The sequence below is a fragment of the Anabrus simplex genome, chromosome 8 (assembly GCF_040414725.1).
Source record: "Anabrus simplex isolate iqAnaSimp1 chromosome 8, ASM4041472v1, whole genome shotgun sequence".
In the NCBI taxonomy this organism is placed as follows: domain Eukaryota; kingdom Metazoa; phylum Arthropoda; class Insecta; order Orthoptera; family Tettigoniidae; genus Anabrus; species Anabrus simplex.
Window position 1 is genome coordinate 39,170,095 of NC_090272.1, and position 23,237 is coordinate 39,193,331.

At 38.0% G+C, this 23,237-nt stretch overlaps 1 protein-coding gene across 1 annotated transcript in view; it reads left to right on the forward strand.

Moving 5' to 3' along the window:
• Positions 1–23,237, forward strand: part of noi (splicing factor 3a subunit 3 noi) — a 102,141-nt gene that overhangs the window by 24,800 nt on the left and 54,104 nt on the right. The window contains exons 4-6 of the mRNA XM_067152845.2: positions 2,744–2,816; positions 10,048–10,139; positions 10,226–10,447. Coding sequence (XP_067008946.1) covers positions 2,744–2,816; positions 10,048–10,139; positions 10,226–10,447 — 387 coding nt within the window. The remainder of the gene's footprint in view (positions 1–2,743; positions 2,817–10,047; positions 10,140–10,225; positions 10,448–23,237) is intronic.

Consider the following 23,237-nt stretch of genomic DNA (forward strand, 5'->3'; position numbering starts at 1 on the left):
TTAGAAGTCATGGCCACGGATCGTGTACCCATCACAGTCGACCATTGTAAGATTTGGGAGACTGTGCTTGAAGATTCACACAGCTGTCTGACCCCAACATAGTTAACTATTCAAACCTATCAGTATATTATTTTCTCAGCACGATACCTGCTGGGACCGTATATTTCTGAAGAGTACGTGAATGGGAATTCTTATTTGCACATGTTACATGTGTGGCTAGTACCTCATAGATCATGTGTGACTACAGCAGGACAAGGTTCCAGCCTACTTTTCTATCCAGGTGTGTAATTTCCGCTTCATTGTTTCAGTCCCATTGAAATGGCTCGCATGAGCCCCGACTTTACCACACCACATAATACATTGTAGGGAATAATCAACTCCCATGCCTCTCAGCATCAGTACAGGACAAATAAAGGATTACATGAATGTAATGTTATCTGCTCGCCTGCTCCAGTACGCACTTACTAGTGAACCAAGGTTCCTGGCTGGGAAAATGATGTAATTCATCTGGTTGCACATACATATCAGAAGGCTCAGGTCTAACTTGCAGAATTATAACTACATAATTGACATTGTAAAATAATATGAAGTTAAAAAAATTTGAAACATTCATTGTACAAGTTGTATTACTGATCAGTACACATGTATAACCTTTCAAACTTTTAAGTTGTTCGTATACAGTTTTCATCTCTCATTTGAGAGTTTTGTTTAAGAACTTATGTATAAGAAGTTCATTTCAATAACCAGCAGTATGTCACATCAAATAAATATTTAGAGGAGAGACCATTTTCTAAACAGATTGTAAGAACATGAGTAACATTGGGAAAATCTGAAGAAAAGTTTTACTAGCACTTCTGTTTTGTCAAACATAGCAGTATTTGACACAGCTAAATGGCCAGTTCGTTGGTTGTGTGCATCGAATAAAAATTGGCCCACAGAAGCATGCTACAACAAAGTGGCTGTCACTGCCCGAACCCTTTCAAAATTGGTTTCTGAAGAAATCATGCCAGACTCGCTATAAGCACTAAATCAGGTAAGAAAATTTAGGTCTGTAACTATTTTGGTGAGCCTGTAAGCATTCTCTGCTTATTTGCATCCCCGGTGTAATGTTTATGTCTGTCTGTTAGGTCATCAGCCCAGAGGCTGGTTGGATCCTCAAATAGCATCACCAAAGGCTATGCAGTTATAGCGGAACCACAAAAACCAATGGCAGTACCAAAATGAGGTGTACTAGGCAAGATGAGAAGTGAGGTAGTTTGCCATTGCTTTCCTCACTGGGCCAGACAGTGCTATTGTAGCACAACTAACCCTATGAGCAACACCTTTCATGCACTCAGACACACTGGTTGTGCTCTGAATGTCATTAATCAGCACCACCCATACCCCAGCTTCACTTTGCTCAGGCCTGTGCCAAGAGATGGATGCAAAAGTATTGTAACTATCAACAAATGACAGCAGGCAGGTATTGTTTATATGACTCTAAAACATGTAAGAGAGTTCCTTAGCACTCACACGGCGGGCCATGTCCGACAGTGAGAATATCTCGCATAGATCCTATGTCGGGCAATGCCCAAAATTAATTGCCCGACATTATTTTCTTCCCTATATTAACTCCTTTGTCGGGTTATGCAACCATGGATTACAGGTATAGTAAGCTAATTGCCATCTTTCAGTGACTATTTGAAGCCATGTAGAGCTACAGTATATTGTCTTTGAAATCAGGCTTTGTGGGCATTCTTTGAAGGTCATGCGAGTTTGTAAACAGTTGTTTAGCAACATGGCGTCGTTCAAACAGCACGAGAAGCAAATAGCCAGACTTTTAGATGAAAGTGACATTGATTTCAGCGATAGTGAGAGTGATTTTCAATGAAGTGGTGAGGGAGATATTGCGGAACTAGATTGTGTTGGTGAGTTGAGTGATGAAGATCCCGATAATGAGGAAAGCATGCTAAGTGGCAGTGCTGGTACCTCTACTAATGGCTGGAGGGTATACCGTGCCACGGAATTGAACTTCAGAAGAACCCCATCCACAGGTACGTCAGGTTATAAGCCACCGCGAGGGACTAAACCTAAGAGTGAACTTTTCCACTTATTCATGACTGACGAGTTAGTGTTGGAAATTGTGCGCGAGACTAACCAGTGTGCCAGTGTAAACATTCGAAAGGTTACATCCCTCAGACGTGAGACTATTTGGAGGTCATGGATAGATGTTGCTCTTCCTGAATTCAAAGCACTTTTAGGCATAATCCTAAATATGACAATGAACAGTAAGCCTGAATTACGATGTGAGACAGTGTTTTTCTGCAGTACTTGTAGAAAAAAGCCTGGATTACATCCTGGCGAGTGCTTTGAGAAGTTCCACACGATGCAAAATTACATAAAAAAGTGACTGTCTGGGATAATTTCAGGCTTGAAAATGCAGGACATTGCACCTAAATATTGTATTATACTTGTATTATATTTTTGTTTGCTTTATTTGATTTTTATAAATGTGCTGTCCATATGTTTGTGCTATCTCTTATCCCTCTGCAAGCAGATTCTTAAATAAAGCTGGAGAGGCAGGAGTGTTCATAAAAAAAATTAAAAAAGGAGGGCTAAGGGTTGATTCTTCCGTGTATTGAATTTGGTTTCAGTCTAATCTGTCATTCCTAAATGTATGCTTATTGGAACATGTCATTTAAAAAAACAAAAAACAAAAAAACTCTTGTTTGTTGTAATCGTTGTTGTGCATCATTTATTCCAGATAAGCGTTCCGATGTCTGTGGAGTTTGAGGAACTGGCTAAACTGAGGGAAAATCCATCAGATGAACAAGCTAGTAAGTTGTTACTGCATTTTGATCAGCACTTACTTAGTTTTCTGGATTAAGTCATGACACAGTATTGTTTGATCTATCAGTAGAGACTGCTAGTTTTTATGTGTTTTTATTTTATATACACACTACTGTCATAAGTTCTGTCAGTACACATATAACTACTAAATAAAACTATGCAAACTCGTTAATACAGTGGAACCTCGATTCTCCGTTTTTGGAGGGGCCACGGAAAAAAACGTACAACACGGGAAAAATCTAGGAACGAGTGAACCATCAACTACAGTATTTGGCTAAACACTACAAAAAAGAAATATGTGTATTTTCTTCAGTAATGCCTAGGCTATTTATGACAGCTGTTGGCAGAGCTGCAGAGGATCAAACCAGCCTTCGGGCTGAATACCCAACATACATACATACATACATACATACATAATCTTACAAACACTCCTAAACCAAACCAAACTACAGCCCCAATGGGCCTTCCGCCTACCAAGTGACCGCTGCTCGGTCCGAAGGCCTGCATATTACGAGATGATGCATGGTCAGTGTGACAAATTCTCTCGGCCGTTATTCCTGGCTCTCTAGACCTGGTCGCCGTCTCACCATTACATAGCTCCTCAGTTAAAGGTTGTCGTAGAATGAGTGAATCTGAAATCAGCCCTCATATCCAGGTAAAAATGCCTGACCTGGCCAGGAATCGAACCCGGGCCCTCCAGGGAGAGGCAGGCAAGTTCGACCGCGGGGCTGGCTTCAAACATTAATTACCGGTAGATGACTTAAAAATCTCGAAACTTTACATTCATTTTTTCATTTTTACCGGAGAAACATCATAAGTTTCCTCAGAAAACTTCTTTCAGTTTAGCAACTTTGATCATTCAAACTATTTGAAAAATCTAATAACACCAAGCCAAATAACAATTGACCACAAGTAGTTTTTAATTCTCTAATCTAATAAAATAAAGTACATTGGATACAAAAGCGCCCAACATGATGGTGAAATCCTTTTTTTTCCTTTAAATCTTGCATTGTAATTTGGTCACCGGTATACTGTTCGTAGTCAGTTTATGGAAATCTTGCACCGCACAAATTAGGCCTACATCGACTTTTAAAGGTTATGTTGAACTCAAGAATATGGTTTCGAATGTAAGTATCAATTCCAAATTCTCGAATACATTATATCCATTTCTGCCCACCACTAATCACAATCAAATTGGAAAGAGAAAAAATATCGTCAAAACTTCAGAATTTACGGTTATTCGCGACCTTGAGCTCAGCTGGAAAGCTGGAAAGCGCATTCGCTGTACAAGTCGGTACGAGTGCGAAATGATACAAAATTTTTTAATGTAACGTGCGCAAATAAAACGACTGTGGTTTTCATAACATTTTAACACAAAAATGTGAAATTCTCAGTCTTACATTAGGACCAAAACAGTAATAGGCAACCCCAAAACCTCCCATGGATTTATGCATATAAGATGCAACATCTGTTCTGGTCTCGATAACATAATCATAATACCAATATAAATGGTCCGTTATTGGACATTATAATTTTTCCAGCTAACTCATTCCTGGTTGCCAGCATTTCGCCCCAATGTGCTAAGTCGGGCTCATCGGTTGGTAAATAGCACACCGACCAAGATGCATGGCTAGTGCATACCGTGGAGGCCACTGCAGAGGCTATTTGGAGCCACCGGCAGTGCCAATGCACAGGTTCCCTATGGGAATCAACATCTATATTAACATAATCGTATACGATAATATTAAAATAGTAAATTTGTGTTGCTTAACACGTTGAGTACCAAGCGGCCAGATATGAGCACGTGAGAGTAGTCTAGATTTTGAACTTCACGTCCCCATATGGGGTTGTATGTTCGTTCTAAATAGAGAATTGTGCGAACCCATTTGGGTGCGCAGTAAGTATGTGATTTAAAGCTGTATAAGTTCTCGTCCTGCTATCTGCTGGTCGTCTGTTTAAGTACGTGCATAGTCCACCTTCCATTCCTCAATTCCTGTTTAGGCGCGACCCCATATGGGTACGTCAAGAGTGTTTCGTAGGGTGACAGTCATTGTCTATCTCGCGCACGGATTGTTTATGTAAGTGTGCAGTGCTGTGAGTTACCTTTCCTTTTTTTAAGTCATTACGAGTAAATCGAGGGGTAAAATACTTAGTGCAGATGGTCTGGACGATATATCGAACAAGTCGAACAATGATTTAAACGAAGTATATGGGTACAGTGATTTTGAACCCAGTACAGAGCAAATAGCGATCTTGCACGTTCATCCATATTGATGATTTACAGTCTTCAGCATACACATTCCCACTGTACTTCAGGTTTCCAAGCCAGCTGTTGCAAAAATTATGACCGTCTTCAACGATATAGTCACCGGTTTCCCTTGTTGCACAATTATCGCTGCTAGGTTCTCTTACTCAAATTAAATGTTATACAAATAAAATTATCTTCTTATTCAATATTCCGTAACTACTAATTCTTCTTATAATACTATTCTGTTACATCCTAATTAACCAAATTTACATGATTTTCACTACTTTATATAACAACATTTTATACGAAAATTTCCTAACCTGAAATCGGAAGATCGTCATTTACAAACATTTCCTGACCTAAAATCGGGGATCGTACATTTTTATGGCTCCAGTACGAACAAGCTAACACATCTCTCATAATCAATAGCATATAACACGTCCCTGCAGAGGAAAAGGTAAGTATGACCGAGCGTCGGGACAGTAACTATTGTATAAGTGCGACCCCATATGGGGGCGCGTGTACGTGTACAATTCGTAATGACCAATACGACCCCATATGGGGTTGCAATATTTTACCTAATATACACAATAAGTTGACCTAATATATCATAAACGTTTTGGCACCAGGGAGTAACTCGATGTTATTAGCTGATGGCACTAGACGGAAATCCTATGAAATTCGGGCTGGCACTCAACGTGTTAAGAAGCAGCAGTTTCGATTCCTGTCTGAAAGCTCAGTGACTATACAGTGCCCTGAGAAAAGTGCCGAAAACCTGTTCGGCGATACACTCCAAAAGTTTAAAAAAATAAAAAATAAATAAACATCTAACACTGGACATAATGTAGAAGTTTTGCAAGTACAAACATTTGACGAAACTCGTTCCGTCTTCAAGTAAAGCTGTCGAAATGCGCTCTCTGTCTCCTTCCAATTGTTCTGGACACACTCTGCTTTATGATTTTGATTCCCTAAACAATAACACCCGAATGCGATGCTAAGATGGTCCTTTATGCAAGGTCACTGCCGATCCCTTTTTACTGCAATGGCGGGACGTTAACACCAAGATCCGTAAGTATGCCGTAGCCGTCTTTTCGTGAGATGCAGTTTCTTGAAAAACGCGTGATTGAGGATTTAGTGTTGATAGGACTAAGATTTCTGGACGGTTGATACGGGAAATTGTTTCTTCGAGAAACTGATAATGCAAGATTTTTACAACATGATTAAATTAGGTTCCTCGCGGGACCATGTAATTTGAACGGATAATACGGGAAAACATGGTTTCCGAGAATGTCTAATTGAGGTTCTACTGTATACATGTATTCTGGAAAAAAAAAAAAAGAAAAGAAAAAACACACAAAAAATGCTGCAGAATGAACACACTCTTATTTGAAATGATCACCATGTGCGGCAACACTGGGCAAAGACGTTGAGGCCACTCATCAATAGTTGCACGAATCATGTCCAGTGGAATTTTTTTGACAGCTGACTTGATTGATTTTTTAACATCTCAATATTGCGGTGATATTTTTGATATGCTGTCTCGAGCTTCTGCCACAGAGAATAATAATCCAATGAATTGCTGTCCGGACTTCCACTAGGCCAGTCAGCAGCAGCAATGAACCTTGGGACATTGGTTGCCAACCACTGCTGCATCATTTTTGCTTTGTGTGCAGGATCGCTATTCTTCTGAAAAATCCACGTTTTCCCTTCAAACAGCTTTGAACTGATAAGTGGTATCACCTTCTTCAACATTGTCTGGTAGACAGCTGCAGAAGTCTTTATTCCACCTTCGCAAAATTGCTCCTCGGATGCTCCCCACCAGGAAACCGCTCAATATACCGTGACAGAAGCAGGGAGATGTCCGCGCTGCGCACGTGGAACTTTCTCTCTTACTTCCTTGGAGGACTGTGCATACACATGATTGTTTTGCATGTTAGACGGCTCTTCCACAGTGAATATTTTTTCATCTTTGAATAGGATGTCTCGGTACTGGCTCTGCCCATACATCATTAACAAAGCCGTGTGTCAAACCCGGCATTTTTCCTTTAATTTTTTAGTTAGTAAATGCCGTGTGTATCTTTTATATGCACCAATACGGAAATCATCCTTCAAAATACGTGACATAGTTCGTGGAGATATATTCATTTCACAAGACAAAATTGTTTGTTTATGCAGAAGATTGCATCGAATCTTTGCACGAACAGCATTTGTAACTTCTTTTCTGCATACACACCTTGGACGTCGCATCTGACATGATTAACAGTTGCACCCATTTGTTTAAACCGTGCTATTGTCCGAAACACACCGTTCATTGATACCAAGAGGTTTCAGTGTAGAAAAAATTTCCTTAGCTTGCTTTCCGCAATGAAAGAACGTCAATATAATGATATGATTCTCGTACACTTCCCAATTCATCTTTCTCTGCTGCCTGCTATTGGCACACTGCAAGCCAGTTACTAGCGGAGTCATGAAGATGACCTTGTGGACGATGACATACAGCATTGCCATGCTAATTCATTTGCAATTACCATACTACAGCACATTCAGATTTTACTGACAGAACTTATGGCTGTACTGTGTATACTGTTTTACTTTGTATTGGCCACTGTTCCTGTCTGACATGAGTACCACTGTAGAACTTTCTCTTTTCTTTATTATCTTGAAAAGTTCTTCATTCTTCTAGCATAATTTGAGTTCTAAGGGGAATCGAGCTCTTTCTCACTTTACTACTGCCACTTCTGCTGCTGTTGCTGCTAGTAGCCAAGCCAAGTGGCTGAGATGGTAGATTGATAGTATCCTGAGCACAGAGTGGTGGGTTCGATCCTGACTCAGTCGGGTGGTATTTGAATGTGATCATATATGACAACCTCGTGTTATTAGATGTACTAAAACATGAACTCCTGCAGGATATTTTTTTACACCACCGCATCTCCAAAATGAAATCGTGCATATGCCTGGGATGGTTCTGATATTGTGAATAAAGTCTTTCAGTAACTCAAAATATTACACAAGAAACTGCACCTATAAGCAGAGAGAAATTCAGAATGGTGCGCTCTAAGAAGGGGAAATCTGAGAGGCAATAAATGGTTTACTGAAAAATCTGACCTTTCAATATCTTAGCAGATCAAAAGCGTAAAAATGACGACATATATTCTTTTTATGCTATTGGCTTTACGTCGCACCGACACAGATATGTCTTATGGCAACGATGGGACAGGAAAGGGCTAGGATTGGGAAGAAAGTAGCCGTGGCCTTAATTAAGGTACACCCCCATCATTTGCCTGGTATGAAAATGGGAAACCACGGAAAACCATGTTCAGGGCTGCCGACAGTGGGGTTCGAACCTACTATCTCCCGAATACTGGATACTGGCCGCACTTAAGCGACTGCAGCTATCGAGCTCGGTAATATAATTCCAGTATAAAGTTTGTTTGGCAGGAATTGAGGGGGACAACCACTGCAGGCACACCTGTGGTGAGTGGTGAGTGGTAGTGGTGGTGGTGGTGGTGGTGGTGGTGGTGGAGATTTTTGATTAAGAGGAAATACAACTGGGTAATCATCCAAACAAATTAAATGGAAACAAAAATTAAAATGAAATAAATTTATTTATTCATCAGAGGAGTTTGAAAGTGAATTTTACAAAAATAATAATTTTATTTAGCCGAAATGGTCATATATGCATCAAAAGGGAATGTAAGTTCACTGAGTAACAGAACATTTGAAATTGATATAATCTTGATTAATCCACTCTCACACTAAAAGCGAATGTTGAGATCAGTGGTATTCGCTTCATCGACTAGTATGAGTTCGAGGTTCTGTCTTAGGCCAGAGAAATCGGCACATTCTTTGAAGATGTGGGCCACATTGCAATTCGCACCACAAGAACGCACTAGGGGTAATTGCCTCTTTAGGAGGTAAGAGTGCGTAGATCTTCCATGACCTATCCTCAATCTACATAGAACTACCATCTCTCTCCGTGAGAGATTAAAAACTTTGGTGCAAGTCCTTGTCTGCTGCCCGTTAGGTTTATTACATAGAAATATGCACCGTTATATAGTACGAGGCCATATTGCCAATGCTTTTTGTTGTTGTGATGAAAGTCATGGGTGCGGGGGGGGGGGGGGGGGGTTGCCAGCAGAAAGTTGCATTGTCTGCACAGCAACAACATTGTGGGCAAAGCGGTTGGCCAGTAAAACAATAGCCCCAGAAAAACATGCTGAGGCTCACGATAATGTAGCTCCTTACAAGAAGCTGGAAGCTTCCTAACATTGTAGGAGCCTCTCAGAAAAACTGGGAAATTGGCCTATATAAAAAGTGGAGCTGGCAACGAGTCAATGGTGAGTGAACGTTAGTCGCAAGTCCATGCATCTGCGAGAGTAAGACGGTCATGATTATGCAGTGTGCTATGAATTGTGGAGTTAACTGCTGTAGGAACAACTCTGCGCTGTGAAAGGCTGTGTTGGAAAGCAGGAGGTTGATGTGCTCCAGGGCTCAGTGTATAACTGTGTCCAGTGGAAAACTCAAACATGACTCAAACATAATTCTTAATAGCAGTGGAATAAATTTATTCGATAGTCAAAATACACTTCCTCTATAAATTGTTATTATAGTTTTAAGGACCCTAGTAACCTGCCACATTATGAGGGCCGTGAGAAGACATCATGACGCCATTGTAGGAACAAACAGGAAAGTAAAGCTTGCGGAAGACATGTTTGCTAATCTTCAAAACATTTGTTCATTTTTTATCCAGTAATGGTCAGTGGTCTGATGTAGCAGCAGTATAAGGAACTGTAACACTATCATCCGTGTTTACTAGAAAAGAGATGGACGTATTTCCACTATGTGATGATTTATTAATTTATTTATTAATGATATATTTATTGTGTTGTAAAGTTCCATAGCTATTAGTTGTCTGCTGTCATATATGTCTTTCTTGCCCCACTAAACTACTATGTTATTCTTAATTTCAGACATGGTTGAATTTACTGATGAAGAAGGTTATGGAAAATATCTGGATCTCCATGAATGCTATGAGAAATTTGTTAATCTGAAAGGTATTGAGGTAGGTAATGATCTGCTGGAAGTTAGTTTGTTAATTTATAATATTACAGTCCTGTGTATTTTGTAATACCTTATTTTTTGTTCTAGAAAGTGGACTACATCACATATCTCACTACATTTGACCATCTGTTCGATATCCCTAAGGACCGGAAGAATACAGAGTATCGCAAATACCTGGAATCGTTACTGGACTACTTACATGAATATATTCAGAGAATAAAACCATTGCTGGACATTAATGCTGAAGTGGAAGCAGTACAAAAGCTGTTCTTGACCCAGTGGGAAGCTGGAAACTTCCCTGGGTGGCCTGTGAGTACTACTTCTGTCATTAGAAAATGACCATGTTCAGTTAATATCAGGTTTGAGACAATATTTATTTATAATTAATTCTCAAGAACTATAGAAATATACAATAGTGGTACTTAATAACCAGGCTGTATTGTTATTGGTTCATTGATTACTCTTATTTATTTATTTATTTATTTATTTATTTATTTATTTATTTATTTATTTATTTATTTATTTATTTATTTATTTATTTATTTATTTATTTATTTATTTATTTATTTATTCATTCATTCATTTTATTTATTTATTTATTTATTTATTTATTTATTTATTTATTCATTTATTTATTTATTTATTTATTTATTTATTTATTTATTTATTTATTCCTGACTTACATTTGTGGCAAAATTAGGGCTCATGGCCCTCTCTTACACTTAACCACTTAATTTAAAATTTTAAACATAAAAGCAAGACATAGTAATTCTACAAAGAAATAATACTACGGACAGATATACTACGACAAAGTTACAAATCAGTACGGTAATTAGTGTGACAATACTAATAATAATAATAATAATAATACTATAAAGAGGAAATATAGTAATACTAAGAATAATGACTGAAGTGCGTAACAGATGAAGAAAACCCATTCACACAACATACACACAATGACTCACACAACTCGGTTATATGTTCCCAGGAAAAACTTTCGGCAGGCAGATTTGAATTTATGAGAGGAAGTAACGTGTCAAATGTCCGTTGGAAGTGTATTCCAGAGTCTTGATGCAGTAATTAAGAAGGAATGATTGTAGGAAATTCATTTGATTTAGTGAAATTTCAAGTAGGGAACCAGGACGGGTACTAATTTCATGGAATGAGGAAAGGAAACAAAAATTAGAAGTAGGAGTGTTCATCGAGAGCACTCGGTAAACAGGTGTCATTGGGTGCAAATTCCTTCGTTCATATATGCATAACCATCCCAATGTTTTGAAATATGGTGTAACATGAGCGACATGTTGCAGTTGGAAGACATCGTATGCATGCGTTTTGTGCTCGTTGAAGTCTCAAAACTTGTTCAGCATTTAGATTGATTAGTACCGTATCACAGTAGTCTAAAATAGGGAATAGTAGTGCTTGGATTAATTTTAATTTAAGTTTTTGAGGAAAAGAATTTTTATGATGTTTCATCAGGGGATATAGAGCTACAGGAACATTTCTACATACGTTAGTTACGTGTTCATTCCAGGTCAGATACTCATTGATGGAGATTCGAAGATTAGTTACATTTTTGAGGTATGGTACAGCAATGTCATCGATTATGATTGGAGGAGGATTGATATTGCTTATTACATGTAATAATTTAGAGTTTCCTATGATAATACTTCGTGTTTTACGAGGGTTTAAGATTAAGTGGTTGTTTTTAGAATAGGCGGTAAGCCTTTCAATATCTGAATTAATGTGCTGAACTGTTTCATGTAAATTGTTTGTAGTACTGTGTTTGTATATCTGCAGATCATCACCATATAAGGGGTAGTTACAATACTGAAGTGTGGAAGATATGTCATTAATATGCAAGACAAACAATAGGGGCCCTAGAACAGACCCCTGAGGAACACCTGATGATTTTACAGCCCATTAGGATCTTTGATTGTTTACCACTACATACTGGTGACGATTTATAAGGTACGACTTAAAAAATTTTAGGGCTATCAGGCCGACATGGGGAGAGCGGAGCTTGGATAATAGTATGTCTATATTTACCTTGTCAAATGCACTACTAAAGTCAAGGAGTGTCAGTATCGTTACCTGCTGTTTGTCCATTGCTAGTCTTATGTCATCTGTTACCTGAAGAAGTGCAGTCGTAGTACTGTGTCCCTTTCTGAAGCCAGATTACAATGGGTCAAAAGGAGAATGACTCGTTAAGAATTCTACTAGCTGCTCGTATACAACTCGTTTAAGAACTTTTGAGAGAGGGGGAAGAATCAAAATAGGCCATTAATCAGATAGCGCATTTGCTGTGGAATGCTTTAATATTGGGTTATCAGAGCATCCTTCCATGCGGTTGGAAACGTCCCTGTGGTGAGACAGTAGTTTACAATGTGGGTAATAATTGGAAGGACCGCACCAGTGATGTTTTTTATAAAGCCTATTGGGATGTTATCTCCTTTAGCTTGTGATTTGACTGAATTCAAAATACGCTTAACATCATTTACACTGACAGGGTGAAAAGGGAAATTATGTTTGTTTCCTGTAGGGTCACTGTGTTGTTTTTTTTCTATTTGTTTTACGTCGCACTGGCACAGATAGGTCTTATAGCGACGACGGGGTAGGAAAGGCCTAGGAATGGGAAGGAAGCAGCCGTGGCCTTAATTAAGGTACAGCCCCAGCATTTGCGTGGTGTGAAAATGGAAAACCGTAGAAAACCATCTTCAGGCCTGTGACAGTGGGGTTCGAACCCACTATCTCCCGCATGCGAGCTCACAGCTGCGTGCTCCTAACCACACGGCCAACTCGTCCGGTGATTGTTTTATTTAGATGGATAAGATTTTGAGGCTGAAGATTTCTTTATTGGGTTAGTTACGAAGTGAGAGTAAAGTGTATCGAGAGATATAGTTGGCACATTTTCCAACTCCCATAGCTCAAAGTTGGTTCCAGGTTTCTCTCTCTCTCTCTCTCTCTCTATTCGTTTAGTCGATTCCGACTCTCCGTGACCCCATGAACTAAAATACGCCGATTTCTTCTGTCCTGCACTGCCTCCCGAAGATTTTCCAATTTGGAATTTAGTACTTCTATGATGGCATCCATCCATCTAATTCTTTGCCGCCCTCTTCTCCTTGTGCCTTCGATCTTTTCCAGCATTAAAGTCTTTTCTACTGAATTGTATCTTCTCATGATGTGTCCAAAGTAGCTTAGTTTTTGTTTCAGGATTAGGCCATCTAAGGAACGTTCTGGTTTTATTTGCTGTAAAACTGATCTATTTGTTCTCTTCACAGTCCATGAGACTCTAGGGATTTTCTTCCAACACCACAATTCAAAGGAGTCTATTCTACGGCGTTCAACTTTTCTTATAGTCCAGGTTTCACATCCGTACATCACAACTGGAAAAACAATAGCCTTATTATACAGGTTTTTGCTGTTAATGTTATGTCTCTACTCCTTAAGATATTGTCAAGATTGGTCATTGCCTTTCTATCAAGTAGCAATCGTCTTTTGATTTCATGGCTACAGTCACCATCAGCAGACATCTGTGAGCCAAGATAGTTGAAGACGGAGAATACCTCCAATTTTTTCTCTTCCTACTTGCCATGAATTGACAGGTGTAGTTGCCATCATTTTTGTTTTATTGACATTCAACATTAGTTCAGCCTTTGAACTTTTTTCTTTCACTTTCAGTAAGAGGGTTTTTATGTCCTTTTCATTTTCTGCCATCAAGATAGTATCATCTGCATAACTCAGGTCATTTGCATAACTCAGGTTGTTTATATTTAACCCAGCTATTTTGATTCCTCTTTCTTCTTCATCTAACCCCACATTCCTCGTAATGTGTTCCACATACAGATTGCAAAGGTAAGGTGACAATATACAGCCTTGCCGTACTCCTTTCTGAATTTTGACCCATTTAGTTGTTCCGTATATGGTTCTCACCATAGCTGTATGAGATTAATGATATGATCTGGTACTCCCATGTGTTTTAGTACTTTCCATAATTCATTATGATCGACACAGTTAAAGGCTTTAGCATAATCAATAAAGCAGAGATACACATCTTTCTGGAATTCTCTTACCTTCTCCATTATCCATCGGATGTTGGCGATTTAATCTCTGGTCCCTCTTCCTTTATGAAATCCAGCTTTTTTTTCAGGTAGCTCTTGGTCTACATACTGGCAAAGTCTATTTTGTAAGATTTTAAGAATGACTTCGCTAGCATGTGAGATAAGTGCAATTGTTCGGAGATTCGAGCATTCTTTAGAATTTCCTTTCTTTGGAATTGGGATGAATACTGAACTTTTCCAGTCTTTTGGCCACTGTTGGGTTTTCCATATTTGCTGACATGGAATGCAAAACTTTCACTGCACTATCTTCAAGTACTTGGAACATTTCTACTGGAATTCCATCATGTCCGCTTGCTTTGTTTTTAGCAGTATTCTCTAGGGCCCATTGGACTTCACTTTCTAAAATATCCGGTTCTGGTTCTAAGGGCACATGAATTTCATTATCAATAATACATGGTTCTTTCTTATATAGATCTTCTACATATTCCATCCATCTTTCCTTAATGTCCTCTGCTTCTCTTAGATCTTTACCATTTTTATCTTTTACCAATCCAATTTTTGCCTGGAATATTCCTTTGATGTCCCTAATTTTCTTGTAGAGATCCCTCATCTTCCCCATTCTGTTATTTTCTTCAGCTTCTTTACACTAATCATTTAGGAAAATATTCTTATCTCTTCTAGCTAATTTTTGAAACTCTGCATTTAATTCAAACATTGCTGATCTATCCCCTGTGATTTTTGCTTTCCTTCGTTCTTCTGTAATTTGCAGTGCCTCACCCGATAACCATTTGGCCTTCTTGTTATTCCTTTTCTTGGGAATGTGTCTTTCTGCTGCCTCCTTGACAGCAGAGGATACTTCTGTCCACAGCTCTTCAGGGTTTTTGTCTTCTACCTGTAATGCATTAAATCTGTTCCTGATTTCTACTGTATAATCACAAGGAATTCTTCCAAGGTCATATCTGTATGATGAGGTGGCTTGAGCTGTTTTCCTCAACTTCAACCGGAATTTTGCAATTAAGAGTTTATGGTTTGATCTGCAATCAGCTCCTGGTCTTGTTGTAGTTTATTGAATAGCACTCTTCCACCTACTATTACAAATTATGTAATCAATTTGATTCCGATATTGGCCGTCTATTTACCAGTGAATTGTCTTGGCAGAATTCTAGGAGTCTCTGCTCTGCTTCATTTGTTGTACCAGTACCAAATTTCCCTGTTACACCTTCTAAAATTTGGTTTCCCTGTTACACCTTCTAAAATTTGGTTTCCCACTTTGGCATTCCAGTCTCCAACTATGAAAATTACATCCTTGTTTGGTGTCCACCGTAGTAGTTCTTGTTGTAAATCTTCATAGAACTGGTCAACAACGTCATCTTCAGCATCAGTAGTTGGTGCATAAACTTGAATGACTCTGACATTGAGAGGTTGACCTTGAAATCTGATGGACATCATTCTATCATTTTTATAGTTGCAACCCATTGTAGTTTTACCTACTCTGTTACTGATTATGAAGGTTACTCCATTACTGTTGTTGTCTTATCCAGAAAAGTATACTGTGTAGTCATCCGAAATAAACTCTCCCATTCCGGACCATCTCATTTCGCTTATTCCCAATATGTATATATTCTCATTGAACTGATTTCATATGCCTTCCACTATGTATTAGACATCTATTAATGACTACGGCTATAAGCCGTACAATCTTACGACTTCCTAATTAACAAAGAACTACATATGTGTTTATCATTTTATTAGATCTATAGTTATTTCATTGAACATTTTATATGTACTACCTTTGAATCCACTAGTTTTTAGTATCATTTGAATGTAATGTATATTCTCATAGAACTGATATTTTATGCCTTCCACTATGTATTAGACATCTATTAATGACTACGGCTTCAAGCCACCTTCTTTTACTATATAGTACAATTAAACAAGTCCTATTCAACAAAGAACTACTTATGTTTTTATCAATATATTAGATTTTTAGTTACTTCATGAACATGTTTATAACTAACGTAAATCTTACCTCTCTTATAATCATCAAACACATTTTTGAATATCTTGGGCCAGATGCCTGGTAAAATAATAAGGTTTTTGATAATGACTGAAGATGTCTCACAGTGAGAGGCGAAACATGTCTCATCTGAATAATGTTTTAAAGTAAATGCCAACTTCTTGTAATGTATTGAATAGGTGGAAATAAACAAAAGATATTATCCTATATACAGTTTATGAAACTTTCAATACGGACGAAAAATGATTTTCATCACTTGTAATAGTATTCCCAATATGCCGGTGCCATTCTCTCCATTTCTCTTTTGACTACATCCAGTTTTCCTTGATACATGGATCTCACATTCCATGTTCCTAAACACTACTGTTCCTTGCAGCATTGCACTCTTCTTGAGGCTTCTCTCAACCTAGTTTCCCCCGGAGATCCGAACGGGGAACTTGAAACTCTGGAACATTTTAATTTGAGTAAAGCCATGTGGTTTTCTTGGGATAATTTCAGTGGTGGTTTCCTGTTGCCTTCCACTGACCTCCAAAACCTGTCTGCTCACCGACTCAGTTTCCTGTTGGGGTTGGGTACCCAGCCTTCCACTGAGTTGTCAGCTTAACAGCGGCTCCACGTGTAGGTAGGAACTTGGAGAATTGAGGTGACAGAGGCTAAGAGAACTCTCTTCCTGAGTTCTTGTAATCGCATATCACCCCCATCTTTTTTGCCAGAGTCTCAAGGTGTTTCCAGAGACTCCCCCAGGTTTCATATGCATTTAAATTCTCTGTTACGTTTTTAATGTGATTACATTTGGTATTGCAAATTAATTGCTTTGTTCTGTTATGTAAAAGACGATACTGTTCAAAATCTAGTTCATTATTTGTTTCCTTGTATCGGCAGAACATTACATCATGGTGAGCCATTGTTGCTTTTATATCGCTAGTTAACCAAGGTGCAGGCAAGCGAGTGACTCTAGCTTGCCTAACTGGAGCATGCTTGTTGTATAGTCTTATAAGTAGAGAGTTAAATTTTGTCACTTTCATGTCTTTGTCGTGTAATTGCTTTATATCTTCCCAAGGTAAACTGTACGCATCATTTTGGAGTTGTTGTAGATCAATATTTTTCATATCCCTATAACTAATGTATTTATCTTTGTGCTTTGGTACACGTAGAGAGTAGCACAGGTAAATTAAGTCATGAGTTGAGTGCCATGTACAGGAAATTGACCGTACTTAAGAATTTTATGCGGGTTATTTGTAATCAGGAAGTCAATTCCAGTATGGGTTGTATATCTAAGTGTATGAACATGATTGGTTGCATCTAGCGGTAAGATTGTCATGTCAGAAGAGGTAAATATGCTGCCGATTCGGTCTGATTTACCATTCGGGGCTAAGATATTTGTGTTAAAGTCACCAAGAAGTAGTATATGCTCGTAGGTTGGTACTAGTTTGAGAAGGTCAGATTCAAGGTCAAAGATGTTAGTAACATTCGGTAACTTCATCTATGTGACTGAGGGGTGAGAGAGAATTGATATGGCAACACTGCAGACTTCGCGAGAAACTGAGACAGAGATTGTTTCAATAGCAGTTCATTAGGATGAGGGTTGGAGGCAGTTCGTGAAGGTACACGAGGGTTTTTGTCGTCTTGGAATAAACTCGGGTCAATGACATTCAGGAATGCCTCATCTACCGTAATAGTAGTTTCAAGGACACCAGCTGCTGACATGTTTAAAGGATTGGTGGCACATTCCAGTGACACACATATAACAAACACACACACACACACACACACACACTGACAGACACGCAAATAATTACATACACGTATGATGTTTGAACATTTCAATAAAGACAAATAATAATAATAATAATAATAATAATAATAATAAAATAAGTATATTAATAAAATTACACAAATATATAGTTGAAAGTTAGCCTAGAGTAGGGTTTTGCTAAGGTGCTGGACTCCCAGGCTTTTTAAGTGCACCTGCCGCCAAGCATTTCAGAAATAAGTAGAAGAGAAAGAGCTTGCAGGTTTGGATGGGACTTGTGAATGCTATACGATTATTTTATGAATTTGTTGCAAATTAAGGAGTCGCATTGGAAGAAACAGTTAAGGAACTAGAAAGCTATTTCACATTAGAATCTACAGACACAGGGTGGGATACTACACTATGGTATTGCTCATTTACTTGAGAAAGTTCAGTTCATCCATTGTTGTTATATTGCATTCCTGTATGGTCCAGACATTTCTCACTCCAAATTTATCTACAGCCGGCTTTAATATTAGAGTGCGAGTCGCAGTCAGGTTCTCTTTGATAGTGATTACAGTTGAAATAATAACATTAAGTTATTTATTAGACCACCTAATCAATACAAAATCGTCTTGGATGATTTACATAGATTTGTTAGCTAATAGTGGTACATGTTTCGCCTTCCCTGAAGGCATCATCAGCCATAGTCTTAACCTGAAATTAAAAATAAGCGTCTAAATAACATGTAGTAATGAAATGAATTTTAAAATCTTGAAGAGATTTGAAGTAAAATAACATTAAAAATAACAATGATGGTTTGAAAATACAATGTGATGAGATATAATAGTGGAAGTATTGACAGAATTAACATTAGAAGGCTGCTAAAATAAGTACAATGGATAAAACAGCAGATTGTTATACAACAAGTAGTAAGATTGCATAAAAGTAAAGTTGATAGTCTGGCGGTTATAATTAGACGATGGCGAAAAATCGTATATAATCAAAGTAAAGAAGAGAGAATAAAAGTCAAAGTTAGTCGAGAGATCCGGAGTTAATCATGATCTTGAAGATAAAAGACGAAAGTTAGAAGCATATGGTGAAGTTGTAGAACACGTTGAGGATATGAAGTTGGTGAATAGAAGTTGAAGAACAGTTTCAAATAGGATCACTATGGACCATCTCAAAATTTGAAGTGATGTTCAAATGTTGTAAATTGTGAGTTTGTAGATATTCTAGCTGAAAAAGCATATAAAAGTGGAATCTGTGAAAGGAAGCAAGAAACGTAGAGTTAATTGTGTGAAAAGATATTTGAAAATATTGAAGTAGAATCGTGTGCACTTACCATTTGACGGTGACAAAGATAGCTTGTAACATTATGAGTTAGAAGTATTTGCATCAGTAGACTTCTTGCTACGTGTGTTATAACTGAAGGTTTGTGCTGGAGGGGGATCTGTTTGCGTTGACGTAACTATTGGAGGGGGGCTGCTATTGGTGGGAGGGAAGGAAGAGAGTGTATTACTGCGCGTGTTGTAACGGTGTAAGGCTATTGGAGGGAGCGATGTTACGGTGGGTGTGGCTATGGGTTTATTGGATGTATTTGAATTAGAGGTACTAGCGGCGGGGGGAAGGGAGGGGGGTATATTAGCTGTAGGGGAGGTGGGAACTCTAATTGATGTGAGGTTGAAGATTTTTAAGAATATGTTGGTGAGGGAAGTTGATTCTCGTAATAAAATAAGAATCTGTTCATACAAGGGGCTTTTTTTTATCAATAGTGTCATTTAGATTCTTATCTTTATTAAAATGTTGGTCGAGGAAAATAAATAAGTTTTCATATTCTGTCATGAGTTTGCTTTTATCGACTCTTTTTAGGATATGGAGGTCTTGTTCTATTGTGGTAATTTATGCCCTGTGTCCCTCATGTGGTTGGCCATTGCGGAGAATTTGTTGTGTCTTTGGGTATTGTAATGCTCGGCGTATCTGGTAGAGAAGCTGCGGCCAGTTTGGCTAACATAAGAAAAATTACATGTAGAGCATTTCAATCTGTATATTCCTGATCCAGAGTAACCATTGTCTGTGATGTTAATAAGAGTTGTGATTGAAGAATAAATTACGATTAGTGTTTTTTGTTGTGTAGGCTATTTTTATTTTGTGCTTCGTCCTCTATTAATTTAGAGAAAGAATTACTATTCATTAAGGCAATAGCTAAATTTAATGGATTTAACACGAGTATGATTGATAAAATCATCAATAAAACCAAACTGAAACTAGCTACCAATTTAACTCCATTGAACCCGTCAAACCAAAATACGCTAAATTCACGTTCACTAACCATAGCATTTATCCGATAACCAATTCATTAATGAAGCACGAAATAAAAATAGCCTACACAACAAAAAACACTAATCGTAATTTATTCTTCAATCACAACTCTATTAACATCACAGACAATAGTTACTCTGGATCAGGAATATACAGATTGAAATGCTCTACATGTAATTTTTCTTATGTTGGCCAAACTGGCCGCAGCTTCTCTACCAGATACGCCGAGCATTACAATACCCTAAGACACAACAAATTCTCCGCAATGGCCAACCACATGAGGGACACAGGGCATAAATTCACCACAATAGAACAAGACCTCCATATCCTAAAAAGAGTCGATAAAAGCAAACTCATGTCAGAATATGAAAACTTATTTATTTTCCTCGACCAACATTTTAATAAAGATAAGAATCTAAATGATACTATTGATAAAAAAAGCCCCTTGTATGAACAGATTCTTATTTTATTACGAGAATCAACTTCCCTCACCAACATATTCTTAAAAATCTTCAACCTCACATCAATTAGAGTTCCCACCTCCCCTACAGCTAATATACCCCCCTCCCTTCCCCCCGCCGCTAGTACCTCTAATTCAAATACATCCAATAAACCCATAGCCACACCCACCGTAACATCGCTCCCTCCAATAGCCTTACACCGTTACAACACGCGCAGTAATACACTCTCTTCCTTCCCTCCCACCAAGAACAGCCCCCCTCCAGTAGTTACGTCAACGCAAACAGATCCCCCTCCAGCACAAACCTTCAGTTATAACACACGTAGCAAGAAGTCTACTGATGCAAATACTTCTAACTCATAATGTTACAAGCTATCTTTGTCACCGTCAAATGGTAAGTGCACACGATTCTACTTCAATATTTTCAAATATCTTTTCACACAATTAACTCTACGTTTCTTGCTTCCTTTCACAGATTCCACTTTTATATGCTTTTTCAACTAGAATATCTACAAACTCACAATTTACAACATTTGAACATCACTTCAAATTTTGAGATGGTCCATAGTGATCCTATTTGAAACTGTTCTTCAACTTCTATTCACCAACTTCATATCCTCAACGTGTTCTACAACTTCACCATATGCTTCTAACTTTCGTCTTTTATCTTCAAGATCATGATTAACTCCGGATATCTCGACTAACTTTGACTTTTATTCTCTCTCTTTACTTTGATTATATACGATTTTTCGTCATCGTCTAATTATAACCGCCAGACTATCAACTTTACTTTTATGCAATCTTACTACTTGTTGTATAACAATCTGTTGTTTTATCCATTGTACTTATTTTAGCAGCCTTCTAATGTTAATGTTGTCAATACTTCCACTATTATATCTCATCACATTGTATTTTCAAACCATCATTGTTATTTTTAATGTTATTTTACTTCAAATCTCTTCAAGATTTTAAAATTCATTTCATTACTACATGTTATTTAGACGCTTATTTTTAATTTAAGGTTAAGACTATGGCTGATGATGCCTTCAGGGAAGGTGAAACATGTACCACTATTAGCTAACAAATCTATGTAAATCATCCAAGACTATTTTGTATTGATTAGGTGGTCTAATAAATAACTTAATGTTATTATTTCAATCAAATATCATCAATACGGACCAAAAATGATATTTATTACATGTAAAGTGATTACAGTGCCGGCCAGCCTGCACTTGTTACGAAAGACTTCCTCCCTTTTCCCATAGCTTACAAATTTCACAATTATAGGCCGCTTCACTCCCAGCCCCGATCTGCCAATACGATGAGACCTCTCAATGTCCTGCACGGTAATGCCAAGGCCAAGTTTATCTTTAAACAACCTGACTGAAAGTTCACCCGTATTCTCATTCGGTGATTTGGGAATTCCGAACACACACACACACACACACTTCCTCTATGTTGGTATTGCTCCAGAGCATCAGTACTCCTTTTGAGTTCATCCTGCACTGCTTTCAGTTCAATTTCCCTATTTTTAATATCAATTTTAAGTTCATTGATAATCTCACTGTTGAAGTCCAGGGTAGCCTTGAGTTGTTCAGCCACAGCCTTTGCGACACTTTCAGTTATTGCCTCAATGATAGCCGAGAGAAAGTCTTTCGACTATAGAGCTTCCCTTACCTGCTGAACAATGCTGTCCGCTAGGGTCGCCTCACTCCCGCTTCCGGCTGCAGGCCCCGTCTTGGTCCTGGTTCCCCGGCTGGCCACATTCCTCTTGTCTCTTTCCATAATTAAATTTGTTTATATTTACAAAAATCCACTGGACAGCACTGTGTGATGTCGTGAAGCAAACAACACATACTTTTAAAGTTGAGATTCACTACTTTTGTAACGAATTACGCCTTTACTACACCTGATAATCAATGAAAGCTGGGAGCACACACACACAGCACTAACAGCGTTCCGCCATTTTTTAGTTTTGAAAATTTGAAGAAACAGTTTTGGCAACTGATGATTTAAAACAAACCAAAATTGAATTGATTAGTGCAAAGTGTGCTGTGGAATACAGTTTGTACCTCTTTGGTTGAAGAAACAGCTTTGGCAACTGATGATTTAAAACAAACCAAAATTGAATTGATTAGTGCAAAGTGTGCTGTGGAATACAGTTTGTACCTCTTTGGTTTATCATGTTGACAGCACACTATAGAACCCTACTGTTTATTAGTTTCTCTTTGATGTTGTTTCAAGTTCAGTTTTCTTGTGCATTTAGAACATTCTTATTCTCTGTTTGCAAACTTCGTTAGTGTTGCTAATAGAAATTTTGAGGCTCAGCCTTTGGAATTAGGTATTGCTCCCCTTTATCATGTGGTTCCAACAAGCATTGTATATCTTGTAGGTTTCAAATTGCATGTAGTCTTTTGTCCCTTTGATATCCTCTATCAACATTCTGCAGAAGTGTGTGTTCATCCTTTTAACTTTTAGACAAAATATGTGAGCAGCCTTTGTAATGC